The following is a 19,744-nucleotide window of genomic DNA, read 5'->3' as shown; positions in this document are numbered from 1 at the left end:
AACAGGTTATTTTTAGATATGTTTTTTATAATTTTAGGTTATTAATGAAAAAAAGCAATGCTTGGCTATACTCTGGAAAGTGACACTTGGAGGGGTAGTAAAGCTTTCCTCTTTGGGATTTGTCATGAGGATTTATAGCAAGAAAGACAGAATTTAACTAACAGCTGCATTTTTCTCATCTATTTACAAACTCAGCTTTGTATTTAGCAGTCAATTAATACTCTAGTTCTTGCATTTCAGCTCCAGAAAGGAAGTTTGCCTTTGTGTGACACATGGAATTTCCCAAAATAACACCTGTAGCTCCTCTACCTGCACAGCCTCTTTGATACAGATGCAGATAAAATTGCTTTATACTTTTATATCACTAACTGACTCTGCAATACTCATGAGAATAAAGCTAACAGCTGGAAATCTAAATAAATCCAAAATTTATTTAAGCAATCACAATCTGCATTCACTGAAAAAGTAAATCTGTGAAGCAGCATTTTCAGTCACCTTTCAGAGTAAATCTGTGTGTTTATAAAGAAGAAACTTAGAGAAGTTCAATTTTTTCTGTAAAGATTAAATCTGGTAAAAGTGGAATAATTTTTAATCAATCCAAAGTTTTTCAGAATGATAAGCAGATTGAATTACCTAAAATGATGATGGTGAAAAACAAAAGAAAGTGTGGCGGAGAGGGAAGGAAAAGCTGGAAGAACAGGAATTTGTCTGATTTCAGATATAAATTCTATATACAAAGTGAAATAAAGCTAATTCTCCCAAATGACCTTTTAAAATTTAAATTGAAAGTAACACTCTGAACAGTAACATGCAGAGAAAAGCTGTGAGAAACACAATATCACCACCTAGCTCATTAATCAAAATGCATTTTTATTTTACTTCTTCAAGTGGTTTTAAATATATTTTGGCTCAAGCCACTCAAATTTTGTAAGCAACACACAGTTCAGAACTCTCAAAAAGAATAACCAATTCCTTGCTACTATGTTTTTTCATATATTTTCAAGCTGAAAACCTACATATGTTCTACTTATCCTTTGAATTTAATATAAACGAATTTAAAACAATTCCAGTGATTCAGTTGTAAGATAAATGACATGGAATTCTACAGAAAATGGCTAATCTAGAAAAGGAGCTACAACCATTCAGAAATGTGTTTTCAAGTTTTACTCTTATTTAAATAAACTAATCCAAGAATATTCCATTTCCTCCTTCTACTCTAGGTCAGAGGAATAATTTGAGCAGGAAAAAGAGACTGTTGGGACACCCTTGAATGGTGAAATTTTGGTGGTCACAGGGGTACTCACAGGAATCTTTTCATCCTGTTACACTCACTTTCCATTTGTTGTAAGGAATGAACTCAAGAGAGAGGCCAAACTCTTTACCAAATTACATCCTGTATTTGCTACTTTTGTCAAAGACAAATGTTAGGGTTTGGGGTTTTTCCTCATTTAGTGGAGTAGCTAAATTCTCAAATACAGAATTTATCTATCCAAGTTCTTCTCTCTCAAACATCTAGAAAGAAAAGGGTAAAAATAGCAATATTGGAAGGAAAACTCAAGACTAAGTTCCAGTACAAAAATGTCAGTTAACATCAAAGCAGCTTTTGCTGTTCTGTGTTCTCCATCTTTTCCAAATGTAAGGGCTACAGTGTGGGGTTTGGGTTTTGTAATGTTTTTATGTGGTGGTTTAGACAGAGGATGTTGTATTTTTTGTTTTATTTTTTAAATAAAACCCAGTATTATGGAACACAATTCTATGGAGAAAAAAAGCAAATTTGATAGCCATCTCCTATAATGCTGAAAAACAATATGGGATAAAAAAGAAGAGAGAGTACAGACCTGAAGTGGTAATGGAATCTATGGAAAAAGTGTGTCTGTGTAAGATAATAATTCTTAACACTTCTGAATGAAAATGAAAGGTCTTCTCATTTCTACAAAATCATTTGTTCTGCTAAAGAAAGTCACCAAACCCTTTGTATTTTGGCCAGCAGTGCTACAAGACAAATCTTTCCGAGGACTCAGGACTTCTCTCACTCTTTTACCATCTGGGATTTCTGTAACAAGAGTGCCCTTTCTGAAGGGCACAAAAAGACAACTTCTGAAAAAAAAATCTGTGAAATCCGAATCCAAAGATGACATTTCTGAAAAAAACCCACTAAGAATATGTACTGTGAGATCACTTAGATTCTGAGAGGCCCCCAAAAATTACAGTTCAGAGTCAATATTAACCCAGATCTCACAGTGACCAATTTCCAGGTTCCCTGAATATGAAGATACATCAGGAAAGCAAAGCATTCCTTCACTGGAGGCTGGCATTCAATAGTCAGCCAAAGGGACTGACGACAAATTACAAACTGCACATCTCCACCAAAGGTGTGCCTCTGACACAGCCCAGCTTTCTGCAGTAAGACACACAAAGCTGGGTTTTTATAGGCAGACCCTCCGAACACCATAACCAGTAATTTATGTATCATTATAAAAGAATTGTCTTGGATCTTCACACTAGATACAAAGGTCAGAGATACTCTTAGACTATGTGTAGGAAAGACAAGACATTACCCCCAGCTTAGCTTTTCTCTCTCTAATGAAGATTTCAGTGTAGATAATGAATAAAGATTCAATGTTTTAAACTGCTGCATTGTTAAAACAGAGATAAGGATGAAGATACTTACAACTTAGAAAGCAATTTGGTTATCTGAAACTGATTTTTAAAGTTAATACTTATGCTGAGCTTAAACATACTTCACTTCAGAATTCTGAAGTGTTTTATTGGGTGCACAGAAATTATAAGATAAACTTGTTTCATGTAAGCTCTTCCAGTTATCTTGCCTCAGGAAAGCCAGGAACCAACAGTCTGAAGACAGTGAGCATTTTATTCTAATTCTACCTGAGGAATGATCTCCACACCAGAAAGACCTTTTAAACCATGACTGAAGTATTTTAAGATCTGAAATGCTAAATTAAGTGCATAAAACTACCTGACAAAAACATTCCCCAATATAAGCTCAGTTTTCTTTTATTTGTCTGCCATAACCCAAACACCCAGTACAGAGCTGTAGTTGACTTTAGGAGAATTGTAAAACATTGCAGCTGACCTCCAACTACTACATGGAGGGGATGCTTCCCACAAAATACCTTTACAGGCACAGTCCATACATTAGATGAGCTATAAATGATTTAAATTTATTGACTTTGAAAACCACATTAATTAAACAGCTTATCACAACATCACCAAAATTGATTTTCTGTGTTTCTGTAAGAAAATGTTATCGCAGAGATAGCAAGAAGTATCTCCTACAAACTTGTTAAGTCATCAGTTCTAACAAAATCTAACCTTTCAAAGGTTTCTCAGAGAAAAAAAGAAAAAGCAAACAAACCCCTCAAAACTGCTTATGCCTAAATCTTCTTTGTTGATGTTGCATTAAAGGCAAATTTAATCTGCTGAAGTATGGTGCTGCCTCTATTATATTTAGATAATGTTATTAATCATAAATTAAATTATTCACAACCTCAGCGAGTCTTAATGGTTGTCTACAGGGTACAAGGTATTTGACACAAAAAAACAGCTTTACCACTTAAATTTTATGAAAACTGTATACTAATATTAGATTGATCAACCACATGAATTTTCCTAAATCCAAAAAAGCAGCCTAACCCCAGACCTTTTAAAGAATTTAAGCACATAGTATCAGCACACCACGGATACTTTCTAACATTAATGTTCTAGCAGCTAACCAGCATCTTAAACTGTAGCATAAACAATCACATATTATTATTTATTATATCCTAATCTGCCACAATCTATGGCAAGAATAGCTACAAAAAAGGATTGGTTTCAGTAGCACTGTAAAAATACTCTTCTAATTAACAGAGAAATAATCAGGATAAATCAAATGAGAACACATTTTTTGGGTCAGGACTTTAAATACTCTGAAGTATTTAATCAAGAGAAGCCACACCAGTATAAGATGATGCAATGCCAAATATTTAGCTTTACTGCTTTAATGATTTATATGCAAGAACTTAAAACAAATATGTTGGAAATAGCCATTTGCCATAAAACAGTCACTCCTGTTAGACTCACTAATGTCGACAGGAATAGATCAGATATTGCATATCCAAGAACAAAACATACTGGTCTTCTTGTCTCAATAAATTAAAGTTTTGCCACTAACTTAAATGTCTGTGAATTGGATCCAATACCTATAGATTATTTAAAATCCATTATAAATGTTATTTTACATTATCAAATTTGAGACATTTTTGTGTTCACATTTTATATCTTATAAAGGAGATTCCAACTGGTTCATTTATGTTGGTTCGGAAATGAGCAGAGTTTGTAACATTTTGTTGTAACCACATCTTCGTTATTTTGGTTTACTTTGGATTCATGATGTATACTCTCAACCTTAATTTTGTTTAGGTATAGTTTTAGAAAGCAGTTCCTTCTAATTTGTGATTGGCAGAAGTTGCATGAATACACACCAAACCAGAGAAAATTATCACCTTGTGATCTTCCCAACACTTCAATGACACAAGAAATCTTAAATCCCACAGATCTCAAACATCAGCAAGGCAATACTTTCTCACATCTGTGAAGTCACAGTGCTTCTGGAAAGAACATTATAAAAATAAACCAATGATTGTGACCACCTCCAGTAAGTACAGCCTGTTGGTCCAACAGTTTTGAGTAACTCTGAAACCTTTCTAGAACTCTCCAAAAATTCTTCACTCTACATGAACTTCTAGTTAAGAACAATGAAAAAAAATTCCCTTTTAATGGCAATCCTTAAAAAAGTTGCCCATAAAAAAGGAGCAGCTGAGCACAAAATTTCACCTTGAGATAGCAAACAGAATGGATCAGCCATAAAACCAAAGGGACTCAGAGTAAAAGTCAAGTAAGAACATTAATTTAGACACCTTGAAGTCTTTAATCAGTTTGAACTGAAACTTTGACAGATGAAGAGACACCTAGGACTAATGGAAGAGATCTGGAGTCAGTAACAAAAGCTAGACTCTAAAATGCAGTTAAGCACAAACAGGAGTAGCTTCATTTCTGAAATTCAGTCTCATTCCTTGTCCTGCTCTCCCACAATAAAACTGTATATATTTGCTCACATACACAGCTCAAATCATGAGCCACCCTCTTCCCAGCAATCCCTCATGCTTCCTTACAATCAAAGGCTCACTGGGTAAGCAGAACAAACTCAGCTGCAATCTTTTGCCAAACACTTCTTTTTTGCCCACACCTAACCAAAAGTAACTTTTTCTGGGATGACTGTAGCTTCAAGAATTTCTAGAAATCAACTTTAAGTGGCTTGAGGTATCTTCCAGACACTCAACTGAATCATACACAGCATTAAAAAATTTAAATTTATTTACAGCCAAATGAATGGAAAGGTCATTGGGTTTGGGATTTTTAGGTGTTGGCCTGTTTTTAATTAATTCCACCTTCTTGCAAAAATTCCCTGTTTTGACAGATGTAAATTTAAATGCTGCACAATTACATTTAACAGAATAACAGAAACAAACATTTACTTTGTTTGTATGGCTTTTCAAACAAACATAAAACATAACTGGCTAGCCAAGCAATGACACTCAATGTCCTAAAAATAAAAGCGATAGGTTAAGCTACATACAAATGAAATCTTAATTCTTTGACCATAAGCTAAATTGGTTATATCATGCATATTTATGCTCTGCCCGTGCAGATATGGTCCAATGTGTTGCATTATTCATGTAAATTGTTGGGATCATAAGAGAGATTTAATACTAAGGCAGGTTTATTTTAATGATTTAGAACTGCTTTTATGAGTTTTCAACATGAGTAACTTTTCCAAGATCCTCACACAAATGGAAACAGGATGTCACAAGGCCAATTGATTCTACATGAACCATTTCCACAAATTTCTCATATCTCTAAGTACCCTAAGAAGTGTTTAAAATGCAAGTTCGAAACTTAAATTTCTGTAGCAAATCTGCAAAAGAACTGAAGGACAATATTACAAATAAGCATTTAAAAGATGTAGAATTCACATAACTTCAAATCCAAGTGTCTATCTAGTGTCACCTCTGGGAAATTCTTAGAGAATGTTTCTGAAAGCCACAAAACCCTGCAATCACATTCCATTCTTCATGTTGTCAGAAACCTGAATGAAAGTGAAATACGAATTCAACTTCCTCTGAAATGAACAGCATGCTCACAATGAAAACACAAACCCACTATGCTTTTCTGAATGCTGCTATGTCAAAACAGAATTAAGTCCTGCAAGAAAAACCTGTAGTTGGTAAGTGACGCTTGAAGCATTCAAGATGGAACACGGCTTCTGTCAGAAGGAAGAAAGTTGCAAAAAGAGCAAGACTTTAGAGTACTGAGTAAGTGTGCAAATGGTCAGTCACAAAATATGTGGAAGAGACCATGGATGACAGGATCCTTACCATTATTAGCAATACTAAACAGCTGCAGAAGCTCACTATCACCAGACCTGTGATTGAGTACTAAAAGTCAAGAGGACAAAAAAACTGGTCAAAATGAATTAATCTCAAAGAATTTGGTTATTCAGGAAAAGGAAGTGCTGCAAATCAAGAACAGCTTGCATTCACCAAAACCAAACTCTTACAACTAGGAAGCTGTATCAGTGACTGATCCTTAAGTGAGGTCAGCTTTATCTCTTATGCTGTTCTCAGGCTAGGAAATGAGAGATTCAAAACATACCCACTGTAAACAGGAGGCTGAGTTTGGAGGAACATTACAAGCTCATCACTGCAAAAGCAAAGCTCATCGAATATCCTGATGGATAAACTTGCCATAGATAATCTAGAACTGAAGATGAAATCAGAAGCAGTAAAAACAAAAGCAGCAAATGTCCCAGCAGCTTGAGTAGAGCATCCTTGAAGATAAGAGAGGATCCCAAAAGAACAAGGTGTGAAATCAACTGGAACTGTAGCTGCTCCACCCTCAGAATCAAGGCTCAATAAATGTACTTCCATTACATGCTTTCCTCCTCTCACAGTATTTTGGAGCAAAAAGAAGCTTAGCTACCAGAGAGCAAAGCAGCCAGTAAATTGCTTTGGCCAAGACTCAGTTTATGTAGTTACATGCAATAGAAGACATGGAAAGCATATTTTGCCACTATATACCACAAAGTCACTGGCAGAAAAAATGTAACTTACTTGAATATTAAATAGATCAAGACTTGTATGCTTTAGTGAACACCCAAAAACCAACAAAGCCTTTTAGTTTCAGAAGGTGGGATCAAGTTCAGAACAAAATGGGCTTTGATGTCAGCCCATATGCATCAGCATTTACTCACTACTCTAGCTTGGGATAAAACTGATAGACTGGAGCAGGGAAGAAATGCTGCACATGAGCAGCAAAGGAACACTGCACCTGGTAAATGACACTCCTGGTAAGCCTCTCCTCAACAGAGTACAGCCCCCAAAAAGCTGCCAATCAATGCTGTAAAGTAGAGAACATTATCAAAAAGGGCCTTTGACAGCAATATTTGGAGAAAAGACCAGACCCACTGTCTAAAAGATGCAAGAAGAGAACACCACAGCTTCAATGCATGAAGAAAAAGGAAAAGGTCTGGTCAGATCCTTGTTTGCTTACATACCAAAATAATCCCAAGCTGGACTGGGTTCAATTTTCTGGTCCACAATGATGTATCAGTGAGCCAAGGCAGTATAGGATACCTGCTCACTTTCAACTGCCCTGCAACAAAAATGTCTGCTGTCAGTTCATTTAAAAATATGTTAATGGTTGTGCAAAGCAGAGAGTTGAGCAATTAGAAGAGTACTTGCATAGTTATTCAATCTTACTTCCTCAGCACAAGGTGGATCACCAAATAAACAAGAAGACTTATGTAGAGTAAAAATTTAAAAAACAAATTCTGCTGGAACATTCCCAGCTAGGTTATCTGTATTACTAATGGCAGGATTCTGGTCCAAAGACAGGCTCTGTAACAGTACACAGAGTTCATGGAACATGTCTGATCATTAGCAATAAAGATGAGTTTTATAACACATACAGACAATCCAGTATATAATAAAAGACACCCAAAGACACCATCTGAGAGATGCAAGAGAAGATCCAGAAGGGTTCAAGATTGTAATTGAGTCATTGTTTCCAATGATGAAGTGATTCTGAAGAGTCCCATAAACAAGTCATTGAATTATAGGTCAAAGAATTGGAAGAAACATTCAGAGATCATTGAGAAACTATACAGCAGAAGTTATGAATATTGTCTGCAAGTTCCTTTTCTTCCAAAGCAACCAGAGTACCACTAAGAACCAGCCCACAACAAAAAGATGAACTTTTTTTTTGTACCCTGTACAGCAAATTATGAATTAAAATATCTGCTACAGAGGTATACTCTTCAGTTTAGCAATGATATATTCTTGTCCAAAGTATCAGAGAACTAGCATATGGAACAGGACAAGATTCACTGAAAATAATGAAGCCTATGAGCCTGACAGTTTCAAAAAGCACCATCATTGATCTTCTATCACTTCTTGTGGTACCAGCAACTGATTTTATGTTGGCATCAGAACTCTCAAAAATAATGTGTATCTGCATCTGTCCTACTCTAACATATTGCAGAAACAAACCTGCATATATTCTTGACTTTACTTCAAATCTTTTCAGTGCTCATCCATCTACTTCTGAGCAACAGATACATAGATCTATACAGCAAACATTGTTACATATTTCCATATGTCTCTGCAATGTATTCAAGACAGCAAGGTCCTTTTGCAGTACCGAAGACAGCCTGCCACAGCTGCATTAGCGTATCAGCTGTACATCCTCAGCCACCATTCAACATATCTATAACCTTCCTTCCAGACACTTCAGCAGGCATTAATTCCCAACACCTAATGCCAGCTCCAAATACAAAAGCTAACGTTTCCCCAAGTATCATAGCTCAACACTTTCTTTTGTCATTGTCTGAGTTTCACTGAAAGCTAAACTACTAGAGGACCTCCTCTTATTAGCCACTTTATGGAAACTAAGAAAGAAAATACTTAATAAATATTAAATAATCTATTTGGGGAATCTCCAAAACTCAGTGAAAGCTGATTTATGCTTAGAGGCCTAAGAACTTATCACTCTGTTGAAAGAGTTCTCATCATGCATGAGACTATCTAAACTCCTTTTAGAATCCTGCTGAGGGCTAGAGGGGTTATCAGGGTTAAACCATTTTGTTCTATCTCTTAAAATATTTCTTTGCAGTCTGACATTTTTCATTCTGTAGTCTGAAAATGGTATGAAGAAAACACAAACGTTTGATTTAACTGACACACCTCTAAACCTTGAATTAAGGCATAAACTACACTGTAGAGCCTCAGAAGCAGTTCCAGGATAATCAGGGCATGTCTGATTGGGCTTGGCATGTCTGATTCTTCTAAGGTCTAAAACAAACCCAAACTAACACAATCTGAAACACAATCTCCACAATACTGCAGGTTCTTCAAATCCTTAAAAAACCCTGATTAATACATAGGAATTCCTCTTTCAAAGTCAGAATAAAAATGCTAATACAAAGCAGTATGCCTTGGTCATATGAAGACATATTTTTTTAAATAATTCCTAAATATTTTTAAAATATTAAGACTGAATTTGTCCTACTTCAGTAAAGGACATTCCTTTTTGTATTCATATTACATAAAGAACATAAACCACTGATTTGATAAAGCTAGTATTAAATAGAAGTAACAATCTCATTGTATATAGACAGGTCAGAATTGAGAAGTTCCAACACCGCAACAATTATTTATCTTTCTTCAGACTGATTTTGTTTTAGGTGCAATAGGTACTTGTTTTATCTCTTCATTTTTGTAGTTGTGGACATGGTAAGATGAAAAAGCACTAGTACAGCAAAGGCCTGTGTTCACCCATACATTTCAAATTCAATGGAATTCAAAGAAACCCAAGTTGAAAGTGCAAATTTTGGCCATCTATCACTAAATTAATAGAAAAAACCAAAACATTAAGCAGTAAAATAAAACTTACTGAGACACTTGTGCAGCAGTTGCATTATCTGTGGAAACTGAAAATGAAAACAAAGGATTGAATTAAGAATATTTTAAAATGTGGAAATACAGAAGTACTCACTGTTAAATGCACATACAAAAATAATGCAACTCAAAATAGGACTGTGATAACACAAGAGACATCCACATGGAAGTATTTATACACTGTATAAAAAGACACCACCTGTGCTCACCTTCCTCCACAATAACTTGACAAGTATGAGTCTGGTTCTCACTCAGATGTGTGGCCATGTTATCCAAGCCAGAAACATCAGCCAGGAAATCACAGTTAAGACACACTACAGTCATACCTCTAGGAAATAAAAATAATAAAGGAAGTGCAGTTACAACATGGTCATAGAGACACTTTTCTTAACTTACAGCAACTGGACAAACTATTAAAAAAAATCAACTTCAGATGAGATGATTCACAAAAACATAATCTTACTTTTTCTACTGCAACTAGTATCAGGAAATTCCCATCAATGAGCAGGGCATCTCCATGCTGGATATAGTACAAAGAACATGACTTTAGACAGAAATTTATCTGTAGAGCATGAGTTTCTCTGATTGGATGGTTGTCTTTTTCTTTCCCTGACCCCCTCCCCATTTTGCATCTTATGAATAATAATAAAAAAAATAAAAATTAAAACTGCTCAGAATTAAGTTCATAAATGTGGACAAATAAGTATTTGTCACTGACCAGAACACTGCTATTGGAAAACCTAATGGTTTCATTTCTCTGGTCTAAATTGTGGAAATTCAAGAGGTTATAATCTCAACCTAAGTTATCAGTTCAACATCAGAAAGTAAAACCATAATGATCTGTAAGCGAAAAAAGCTGAATTACCGTAGCTGTTCTGAATGCTTCTTAAAGATCCAAAACCTTTTACTTGGACGAGCACTGTGAAAGCTGAATATATGAAAACATTACCACTCAGACTGGTTTTAATAAATACATGACTCTGCATAACCCCTTCACTAGTCATGGTACTGCACTTTGCTTAGGACAAAACATGAAAATAGAAGCCCAAGGTACTGAACTGCATTATTCTGAAACATTAAATGTTTAAAGCTTACAAATTTGTGAATCTCAGCTCTAGTTTAAAACATTGGCTCTCTTGTAAATGAGCTCGGGAGGGGAAAAGCTAAATTTTACTGGCACAGTCCTGGAAGAACATACTTTTACTGCTACCATCAACAATTCAGTTTTTGAAGAACCATAGCTATAGAATGCACCACAAAAGAGCTAAAACTTGGCTGAACTTGTGCTTCCTAAAGAGATGGCCTTCAATAAGACATGAAATTTTCAGATAACAATAGATTACACACATAAAAGCATGCAAACTATTTCAGCCTAGGACTTCTATGAGCATTGAAATTGGTATGAATAGGTAAATATAAAGTGTATCTAAAAACTTAGATCACAGATTCAAGAATCCTAGAGTTTACAAATGCCAAGGCACTTCCTATGTATATGAATTAAAAAAAAAATCACATTCACTATTTTCCACAATACAGTTGGCTTTTTCAGGGCACAGGAGTAACAAGTAGGTTTTTAAAATTTTGTTTTACTGTCACAGCTACGTGATCTGTATCTAATTCTTGTATAGTATAATACTATGGCTCTAAAAATGATGCATTTGTTTTCTTAACAGGCTTTTTTACAGCTGTCATCACTAATACCCTACGCTGCCCCACCACTGGTGACCAAATGAGATGTTATTTCTATGGATGACCAGAAGTAGGGTAAGGCAAAGTATCCACTTGAGTTTGCTATTTGAGATATCCTTCAAATCTGAGCACAGACTTCACTAGCGATAGCTGTGGCCTGTATGCATTCAGCACTTGTAAAATCAGATGAGACATTCAATCTGAAACCCAGAGAACATACCATAATTAGTCATTATTTGCCAAGTCAGGCTGAAGCGATTATGGAAGATAGCACAGAAACTCTGAAGCAAAGGTAAAATACTGCCTGTACCACTGGATTTTTAAAGCAAAACAAGAATGTGGAGTTTAAGCCTTTGCTAAAAATTAAAAAAATCCAAGCTCACGCATTTCCCTGCCAGTCTGAGGATCCAGTTAAAAATTCACCTAACAAACACTTCACACCTTACATGAACTTAGGAAGTGTTTACTAAGCCAGTAAAAGCTTTGAAGAGTTCTTACCTCATCATGTGATTGACATAGGCTTTGCTACAGCTGGTGTTATATCTGCATAAACTACAGTGGACGTATGCAGGAAAGTGACTTGCAAAATCTTTTATTTCTGAGAAACACTCAATGCATTTGTGAGTTCCAACATGATACCTGACAGTAGTATGAAAAAGTTATCAGTTAATAGCAACACTTTCAGAAGGGATAACTATTTCAAACTCTGCTTTAAGTAAGTAGCAAGCTTGCCTATACTATGGAAAAATGAGGAACTTAAAAATACATCAGTTAAATACTTAAAGGTTACACTAGCAGAAAGGAAGAAAACTTTGCTTTTACTTGAACTATGATTTAATTATGATCCTAATAAAAAAGTGAAAGTTAATGTACACATCCATTATTGGCCTGGAAACAAGAGAAAATGCAGTGGATGAGAACCTCCAACTTCAGCTGCTGCTGTCTCCATGTACTTGAGAAGTATTTGCAACAATGATTTCCATCCATCACAAGGCACAGAAAAAGCCTTCGGATTTTCTATCATCCCAATATTACCCACAAGCTTTGAAGCATCTACCAAGCAAGAATATAATCCTGCTCTTCCCCAGTTTTGCTGACTTGTTTTTGGATCTCTCCCAGAGCTACACACTCAGAAAGTCAAAAATTGGAGGGGTAGCATCTTCCATCTCTGACAAAAAAAATGCTAACTCATCATAACCAATGAAATTACACTCCAGTGTAATAAACAGTCCATAAAATACCCATGAAAATTGTAACATAAGAACAGCAAAGCCTAATAAATTGTCAAGATAAAGACAGCATCCTCCCAATAGCTTGCTTTTACTTCCTTGATTTTTTTTAATTAGCTCCCCAAAATATTGTATCTCCTAGGATTTTATCTTTTAACTAACAGGTTCAAATAAATAAAATAAAAGGGAAAAAAAGAAAAAAAACAGAAAAAAAAAGAGAAAAAGAAAAAGAAAGGCTTCACACAGAGAAAATTTCTAAATGTGACACAGAGAAGTTTCCAGAACACTTGTTCTTCCATCAGAAAGTAGTCTGCCACCACCAAAATCAGTGAATTCAGAATTACAACCACAGTACCAGTATGTAGAAAGTTTATGTCTCTGCTTTCTCAGCAAACCTGAGGTGCCAGATATTCTATATTACAGCATTAAAGTTACTGAAAGACTATTAAGTGATGAGTTATTTATGTTCAAAGCGTACTTAAAGACAATTTTACTGCCAGTGTTTTACCTTAGATTATGAAATGCTATATTTGTAGGTTCTTTTTTTCTTCTGCTGTTCGTCCACGCATTTTGTTTCCTCGATGTAGATTGTTTTGATTTTCCTCTTGATTTACTTGTATTAGATTTGTTATGATTTTTAGTGGTTGTATTTCTAGCTTTAGGTGATAACTGAAATGTGGAACTGCTAGTACTAACAGAGGATGTAGCTGATGATCCTGACTGATGAGACCCCAAAGATGCTCGAATAGTCACCTACAAGGATGAAATGTTAAAATAATTGTTTAGATATAAGCTCTCCAAGTTCCTACTTCTATTTGTCTCAAAGTTTAAGCCACTTTACAGCACAAATCATAGCATAAGAAACTCTCCTGATGAAAGATTACTTTGAAAACCATAAAACACTGAAAACACCGTTGGACTAGAGTTAACCTCTAATAGCCAACTGGACACTTAAAAAGTTCATTTTGGTTGAAATAGCTACTCATGATAAAACATGTTTTCTTTCCAGAGCTGCAACTGGCTAGATCCTGCTTTCTTAAATGAAAAAAATGTAGCAGAAGTGTCAGACCAATCAGCCCTACTAAGAAGAATATCAAACCATTCCATCAGTGTCTGGATTTAACAAAAAGTCCTGTGCCTTACTGCCACATGGTGAGCCAGTCTACTCCCTTCGGATATGTTTGTTTCTCATCCTAGAATTCCAAGGAGAAATTCTGGTTTTTGACCTCTTATCTGCTATTCTTGACCTCCTTTGTCATGCTGTCAAATGTGGTTTTGACTCACAATATGACTCCTAATTATACTTAACCATACTCCTAGTTTAGAAGCACCTTGTCTTCTAAATCTGGTTCCAGGTTTTTCAGTATTATCATTTCATCCTGTCAAGGTCTACTAACAAATTTTAACATAATCCAAGCTTTTGTTAGGTCATGAAGACCACGAAATCTTTAAAAAATTGAGGTATCATCACAGAGTGAAGAATTGGTGCTTTACATTCCTTCTGCCAAGCAAGACAATCAACAGCAACTGAAGTAATTTCTCCCTTCCTGATTCTACAGCAAATGAACTGATGAGCAGATCAAAATGTTAACTTCTATTCTTTCTTGCAACTGAAAGGACATATATTTTGATGCTCTACTAAAAAACTGTTGGAAAAAGTCCCAAAATCTACAAGAAAATCCTAGTCTAAGTAGTTCCTTCTTGAGAAATGGAAGATTGACTTATAGACAGGGTAAGTGTTCTGAGGGGATCCAAGTTTTCCTCACATACCTTCAAATGCTGAACCCAAACAAGACCTAGTGAACCCAGTTTTAAGCATACATATTCTACACAGAAGAAAGGAGAAAAGCACTTCTTTCTGTTCTTTCCTCTACCAACAGAAAGCACTTCTTTCTGTTCTTTCCTCTACCAACAGAAAGCACTTCTTTCTGTTCTTTCCTCTACTCTTTCCTCTACCAAGACCTTTTTTTTTCCTTTGCCCCCTCAAGTTTTCCTGCATGAACACTCACCTTTGTTCCAGGAGGCAAGCCTTCTAATTGCTTGGGTTTCCTAAATGTTCGGTGATGCTGAGTCTTGTGATCCATTTTTTCTTTGCATGTTAAAAATTGCAGTCTGCATTTAGTGCAACGGTATATTCCCTTTTTCTTTTAAAGACAAATGACAATCTACAGTAAGCATGGATGGGATGACAAAACTCTAGCCCTAGCTTGTCTCAAGCAATGCTCATGCAGTTCCTAAAACATCAACTGAACAAACAAACTCCTAATACTACACAAAGAAAAGACACCCTGTAGGAATTAGATACTTGAAAATGCAAGGCAGTACAGTTAATACAAGGAGGAATCAGATTCCCAGTTACAGGACACTTCATTATCTCTTTCTTTATTTGAACTAGTGGCAGGTTTGCTAGTAACCTCAAGAAAAGTAGAATCAAATCACTAAAAGGTAATGAAGAAACCAAACAGCAAGAAGATTCTTCCAAGGATATTCAGAGATTATTTTAAACAAGAAGCTGCCATCACACAAAAACAAGACAACTCCCTTAAAGACTTCTGAAATTCTTCTAATGTATTCTTATTAATTACTCTTACCTAGTAACCAGCATACAAATCAGTCACGTTTGTTTTTTCAGAGGGAGATTCCTTAAACATGTTTAGCATTTTTCTAGCATTAAGGACTGAAAAGATCTGCTTACCTGATGCCTCATGTAATGATGCATGTACGGTGCTCCAATTTTAATAACTTTGAGGCAAAAGGGGCATAGCAAATGTTTTGTGTTTTCATGAACTGTTCTAAAATGTGTTTCTACATCTGAAAAAGCTGAGGATCTGTAGCTGCACACCTAAAATAAGAAGGTTGACTTTTGAGTAACAAGTTTACTGACACTGAAGACAGGGGAGTGGTGTAATCTAAATACAAAAGTCACTCTGAGATACCTGGCAAACATACGGCATTTCACCTGGCTTATGATTGTCCTTCATATGTTGCAAAAGAACTTGCTCTGTGTCAAATGATAATTCACAGATTTTACAAATCGCTAGAAAAAGTAAAAAACAAGAAAAAATTAAAAATTTTATAGGTGTTGTATGTGCATAAATTATAATACATATATATATATATAAATATATACACACATACATTATATGTATATATCATTAAAGGTAAAGAAATCTAATGATTATTCCACTCTTTAGAAGAAATTCCCTGTACAGTTTCAGAAAGCCAGGAAGGCAAGGGCCTTAAACCTGAGGTCTTAAAGTCAAGCTTTCAATTCAAAATATATAAATAAACAAACAAATGCAAGGAAAAAAACAAAGGCTTTTAAAAATACTTTTTTGCATATATATATATATATATATATATATATATATATATATATGCTCTCAAAAGAAAAAAAAAGTGCTTTGTTTCTGGTTTTTTTTCATATTAGATCTCAAGATTATTGTACTTGGATAACAATAGATTTATTCTGAAATTACAATCCAGGAAATAAAAGTTGGGAAATTTCTAAAAATTTTGGCTAAGAAAAAAATTCAACTCACTGGATGACTCGTAAGGCGTGTGTGTACTCTCGATGTGGCACTGCAGCTGGAACGGCGTGGGGAACTGTCGGTAACAGTGCTGGCACGTGGTGTGGCTTTCCCAGCTTTCATTGCTTTGCTTCTCAAGTTCCAAGTGATGTTTCATGTGGTTCATAAACCTTTAAATTATAGTGAACAGGTGCAAAAAACTACATTTGAACATTCCCTATACATATCATATGCAAGATATAAAGGATTCTTTAGAAATTTTACTCTGTAAGGACTTCTCAATTAAAAAAAAAATTAAGTACTAAGTGTTTGCTAAAAAAATAGGCAACAAACTTAAAGCTGACTAGAATTCTTAACTTTAAGGAACACACATGAAATCTAAAACATGTTCTAAGACTAAATCTATTACATTTCTCATGTTTGCTTAGACAAAATTCTTGCCTTGAAATATAAGGAAATAAGTAAAGACAACAAGAACACATCAACTGTTAACACTTTATTCACCATCAGCAATCTCAAAGCTCCATTCTGAAACACATTTAACTTTAGGTCGGCTGAAAAGTATTAAATAGCAAGGATGTATCTGCAATTTGGACATGACAGCTTGATGTGAAACCACGGCAGGAGTTCCAGGAATGTTCCTTGTCTAAAGCATTTAGGGCTGACCTTGAATTATGAAGGATAGTCATCAAAACCACCACTGTGCAGCCAACATTAAGAGTGGGAGAAACTGGTATGGTACTATTTAAAATAACTTTTCCTCATATATCTGTCCATCTGTCGGAACCTATTCTGGCTAGGAAGTCCGGGCACTCACGGCAGGATCAGCAGATCACTGTTACTGGTGGAGCAGCACAAGGACAGGTTACCTGCAAACCCACTACAGTTCAACTTCCAAAACTCCTGTTTGGAATGCACTTTATTTCAGTACAGCCAGAGGAACTATTACATGTAAGTCACACTCACAAAAGGAATGCAGACCTTGGAACTGGAAAAAAACAAATGAGCAAGGAGCATAGTCTCTTGAGCTCATGCTCATACTGTCATGCAGTTGCTTAAAAAACAGAAACAAGAAAACCAGAAAAAGCCAACTGAGTCTCTCCAGGTTTCTAAGCAGACAAAAGAAACTGATACTATTACTGCATAATGCCTTAACAGAAAATTATTGCGATGGTAGATCCAACAACAAATCCTTTGAAGAAAGCAGGGGATTACCATGATGAATCACTTTCTGCTTTTCTGAACTTAAGTGAAAAAAGTTATACTTTAATTAGGATGGTAAGATGTGTTAATTTTGTCCACTATAAATAAAGGTGCAAAATAGACCTCGGAATAAAAATTTTTAAGTTACAGTCAAAATTAATACGGTAAAAGTCAATGCTACAGAAATAAGTTAAAAAAAAAAAAAGCTTGTACATTTTTAATGGCTTGCTGTGGAACACATAGGCACCACAGCACCAATTGCTTACAATATAATGCTGAGTATAAAATAGTGCCTATTTAATGATTAATAGCAAATGTCATTGTTTTAATTACAGAAAACTTGTTTTTTTCAATAATATGTGTCTAATGTTAGCATAAACCTGCTCACTTTAACTTGCAGACTGTGCCCTTTGAAACAACAGTCCATTTTTCAATTTTACATTCTGCTACTTCAGCTTCCGTTGAAGAGTGCATGTAAAAAAGTTCAGTGACCTTAACTTCCAAAGGAACGATGACACAAACTTGTCTACCTACTAAAACAGCTTACTGGGGTTTTATCAGCATTTGGAAGTAAAATTACTCCAACAAAATAACAGATGTTACATAAGTGAACTACTGACTATTAGTCATTGTGTGTCCCTAAAGGGAATTAACACTCGCATCTACCAATACTGCCATCAATCCAGATGGCAAACTGTAAAATCCTTTGTGTTGCCCTTTCTAACCCCAAAGTCCTACAACTGCTCTTATCAAAACTCTATGTTTACGTTAGACACCACTAAAATTCATACTCTGTAAAAAGTTCCCAGTTATGGACATACATGCAAGGTAAAAATTAATTCAATTTCTGTTTAGTCACCCAATATTATCAGTTTTCAGTATGAAAGGAACTCTACACTCCAGAAACACAAAATTTTAATACATGAGACTACTATGGACTGTAAGTGATTAACAAATAATTAAGGAAATGAGTTCAAATACCTTATGTTATTTTTAAGAACTTTGCAACAACTGACGCATTTAAATGTTGTATGAGTCTTCTGCTCCTGTTGTACCTGCTGGAGGTCACCTTCATCCTTCCCATAATAAAAGTCGTTAACTAACATAATCAGCTTTCCTTTCTCACATTCCATGGTCTTGCTTGTGCTCACACATTCTGTTTTGACCACTTCCGAGAAAAAGTTATTTACCATATCTGGGCAGCAATACTGAATGCAAACAGGGAGAAGAGATGAGACACAGAAACAAAGGTATCAGTCTCACAAACTGCATCGATGACAACAGCATTTTAAAAACTGAAGGCACTAATGAGAGACACAAAGCTTAATTCTCTGACACACTGACAAACTTACAATACTCAATTTTGAACAGTGTTTAACTAGTGTTTAAGTAATAAAACACTATATAAATAAAACTGAAGAAGATTCCCATAGGTTCAAGTAAGATAAATTTAATCAAGAAAACAATACTACTGTTGCCTTATTCTTGCAAAAAAAATCTATTTCATTTACATTTATTTACATTTAAAATGGAAGAAAAAAGCAGCTTTCATGCAAGTATTTTTCAGACAAGCATAAGTCTATTGAGAACTTAATGGGAAGTTTTGTCCTTTGTTTCTTAGGGAAGAATGTATGTTGAAACCTTCAAAAGTTCTTTCCAGCATTACTAAAAAATTCAGAATTCTGAGTCACATAATAGACATTGTTCAAGCTTCTTTATGTTGAAGTACACGTAAAAAATGCTTAGCCCAAGAGCCATTTCATGAAACTTATGACTTAAAAAGTACAGCACACTCCATAAAGAAGATGCTATGAAGTTTCCAACAAAATTAGAATGTTTCAGAGGACAAATTTCTCTCCTGCTAAATAATGGTTCTAACCATGCAGAACTACTTTCCCTAAGCTTACTAGTAAGGAGCAATTTCCTGCTGTGGAACTGTAACTCAGTATCCTAAGTAAACACACTTCTTCAATGGTTCCTTCATTCAGTTGATGTACTCAGTGCAAAAGCTATTCTGTGCAAACAATGATTTGAAAAAGTTAAAACCCTTGGGGTTTTTTCCACTGCTATCTGTATT

General features: G+C 35.2%; 1 protein-coding gene across 5 annotated transcripts in view; it reads right to left on the bottom strand.

Moving 5' to 3' along the window:
- The window catches only part of ZNF280D (zinc finger protein 280D), a 45,628-nt gene that overhangs the window by 8,133 nt on the left and 17,751 nt on the right, over window positions 1–19,744 (bottom strand). For 3 of the 5 annotated variants that reach the window (XM_030954982.1, XM_030954984.1, XM_030954983.1), the window contains 10 exons: window positions 18,649–18,875; window positions 16,477–16,634; window positions 15,871–15,971; window positions 15,630–15,776; window positions 14,944–15,078; window positions 13,443–13,687; window positions 12,204–12,344; window positions 10,882–10,944; window positions 10,226–10,344; window positions 10,012–10,048 (listed from right to left, as the gene is read on the bottom strand). In XM_030954982.1, the coding sequence (XP_030810842.1) occupies window positions 10,012–10,048; window positions 10,226–10,344; window positions 10,882–10,944; window positions 12,204–12,344; window positions 13,443–13,687; window positions 14,944–15,078; window positions 15,630–15,776; window positions 15,871–15,971; window positions 16,477–16,634; window positions 18,649–18,875 (1,373 nt within the window). Of the gene's footprint in view, window positions 1–5,046; window positions 7,714–10,011; window positions 10,049–10,225; window positions 10,345–10,881; window positions 10,945–12,203; window positions 12,345–13,442; window positions 13,688–14,943; window positions 15,079–15,629; window positions 15,777–15,870; window positions 15,972–16,476; window positions 16,635–18,648; window positions 18,876–19,744 lie in introns of those variants that run through there. The other 2 variants (XR_004061032.1, XM_030954985.1) reach the window with 2 other exon arrangements.

This window comes from Camarhynchus parvulus, chromosome 10, assembly GCF_901933205.1.
Source record: "Camarhynchus parvulus chromosome 10, STF_HiC, whole genome shotgun sequence".
Lineage (NCBI taxonomy): Eukaryota > Metazoa > Chordata > Aves > Passeriformes > Thraupidae > Camarhynchus > Camarhynchus parvulus.
The sequence above is the reverse complement of the archived record's forward strand: the minus strand, read 5'-3'. Positions and strand labels throughout refer to the sequence as shown.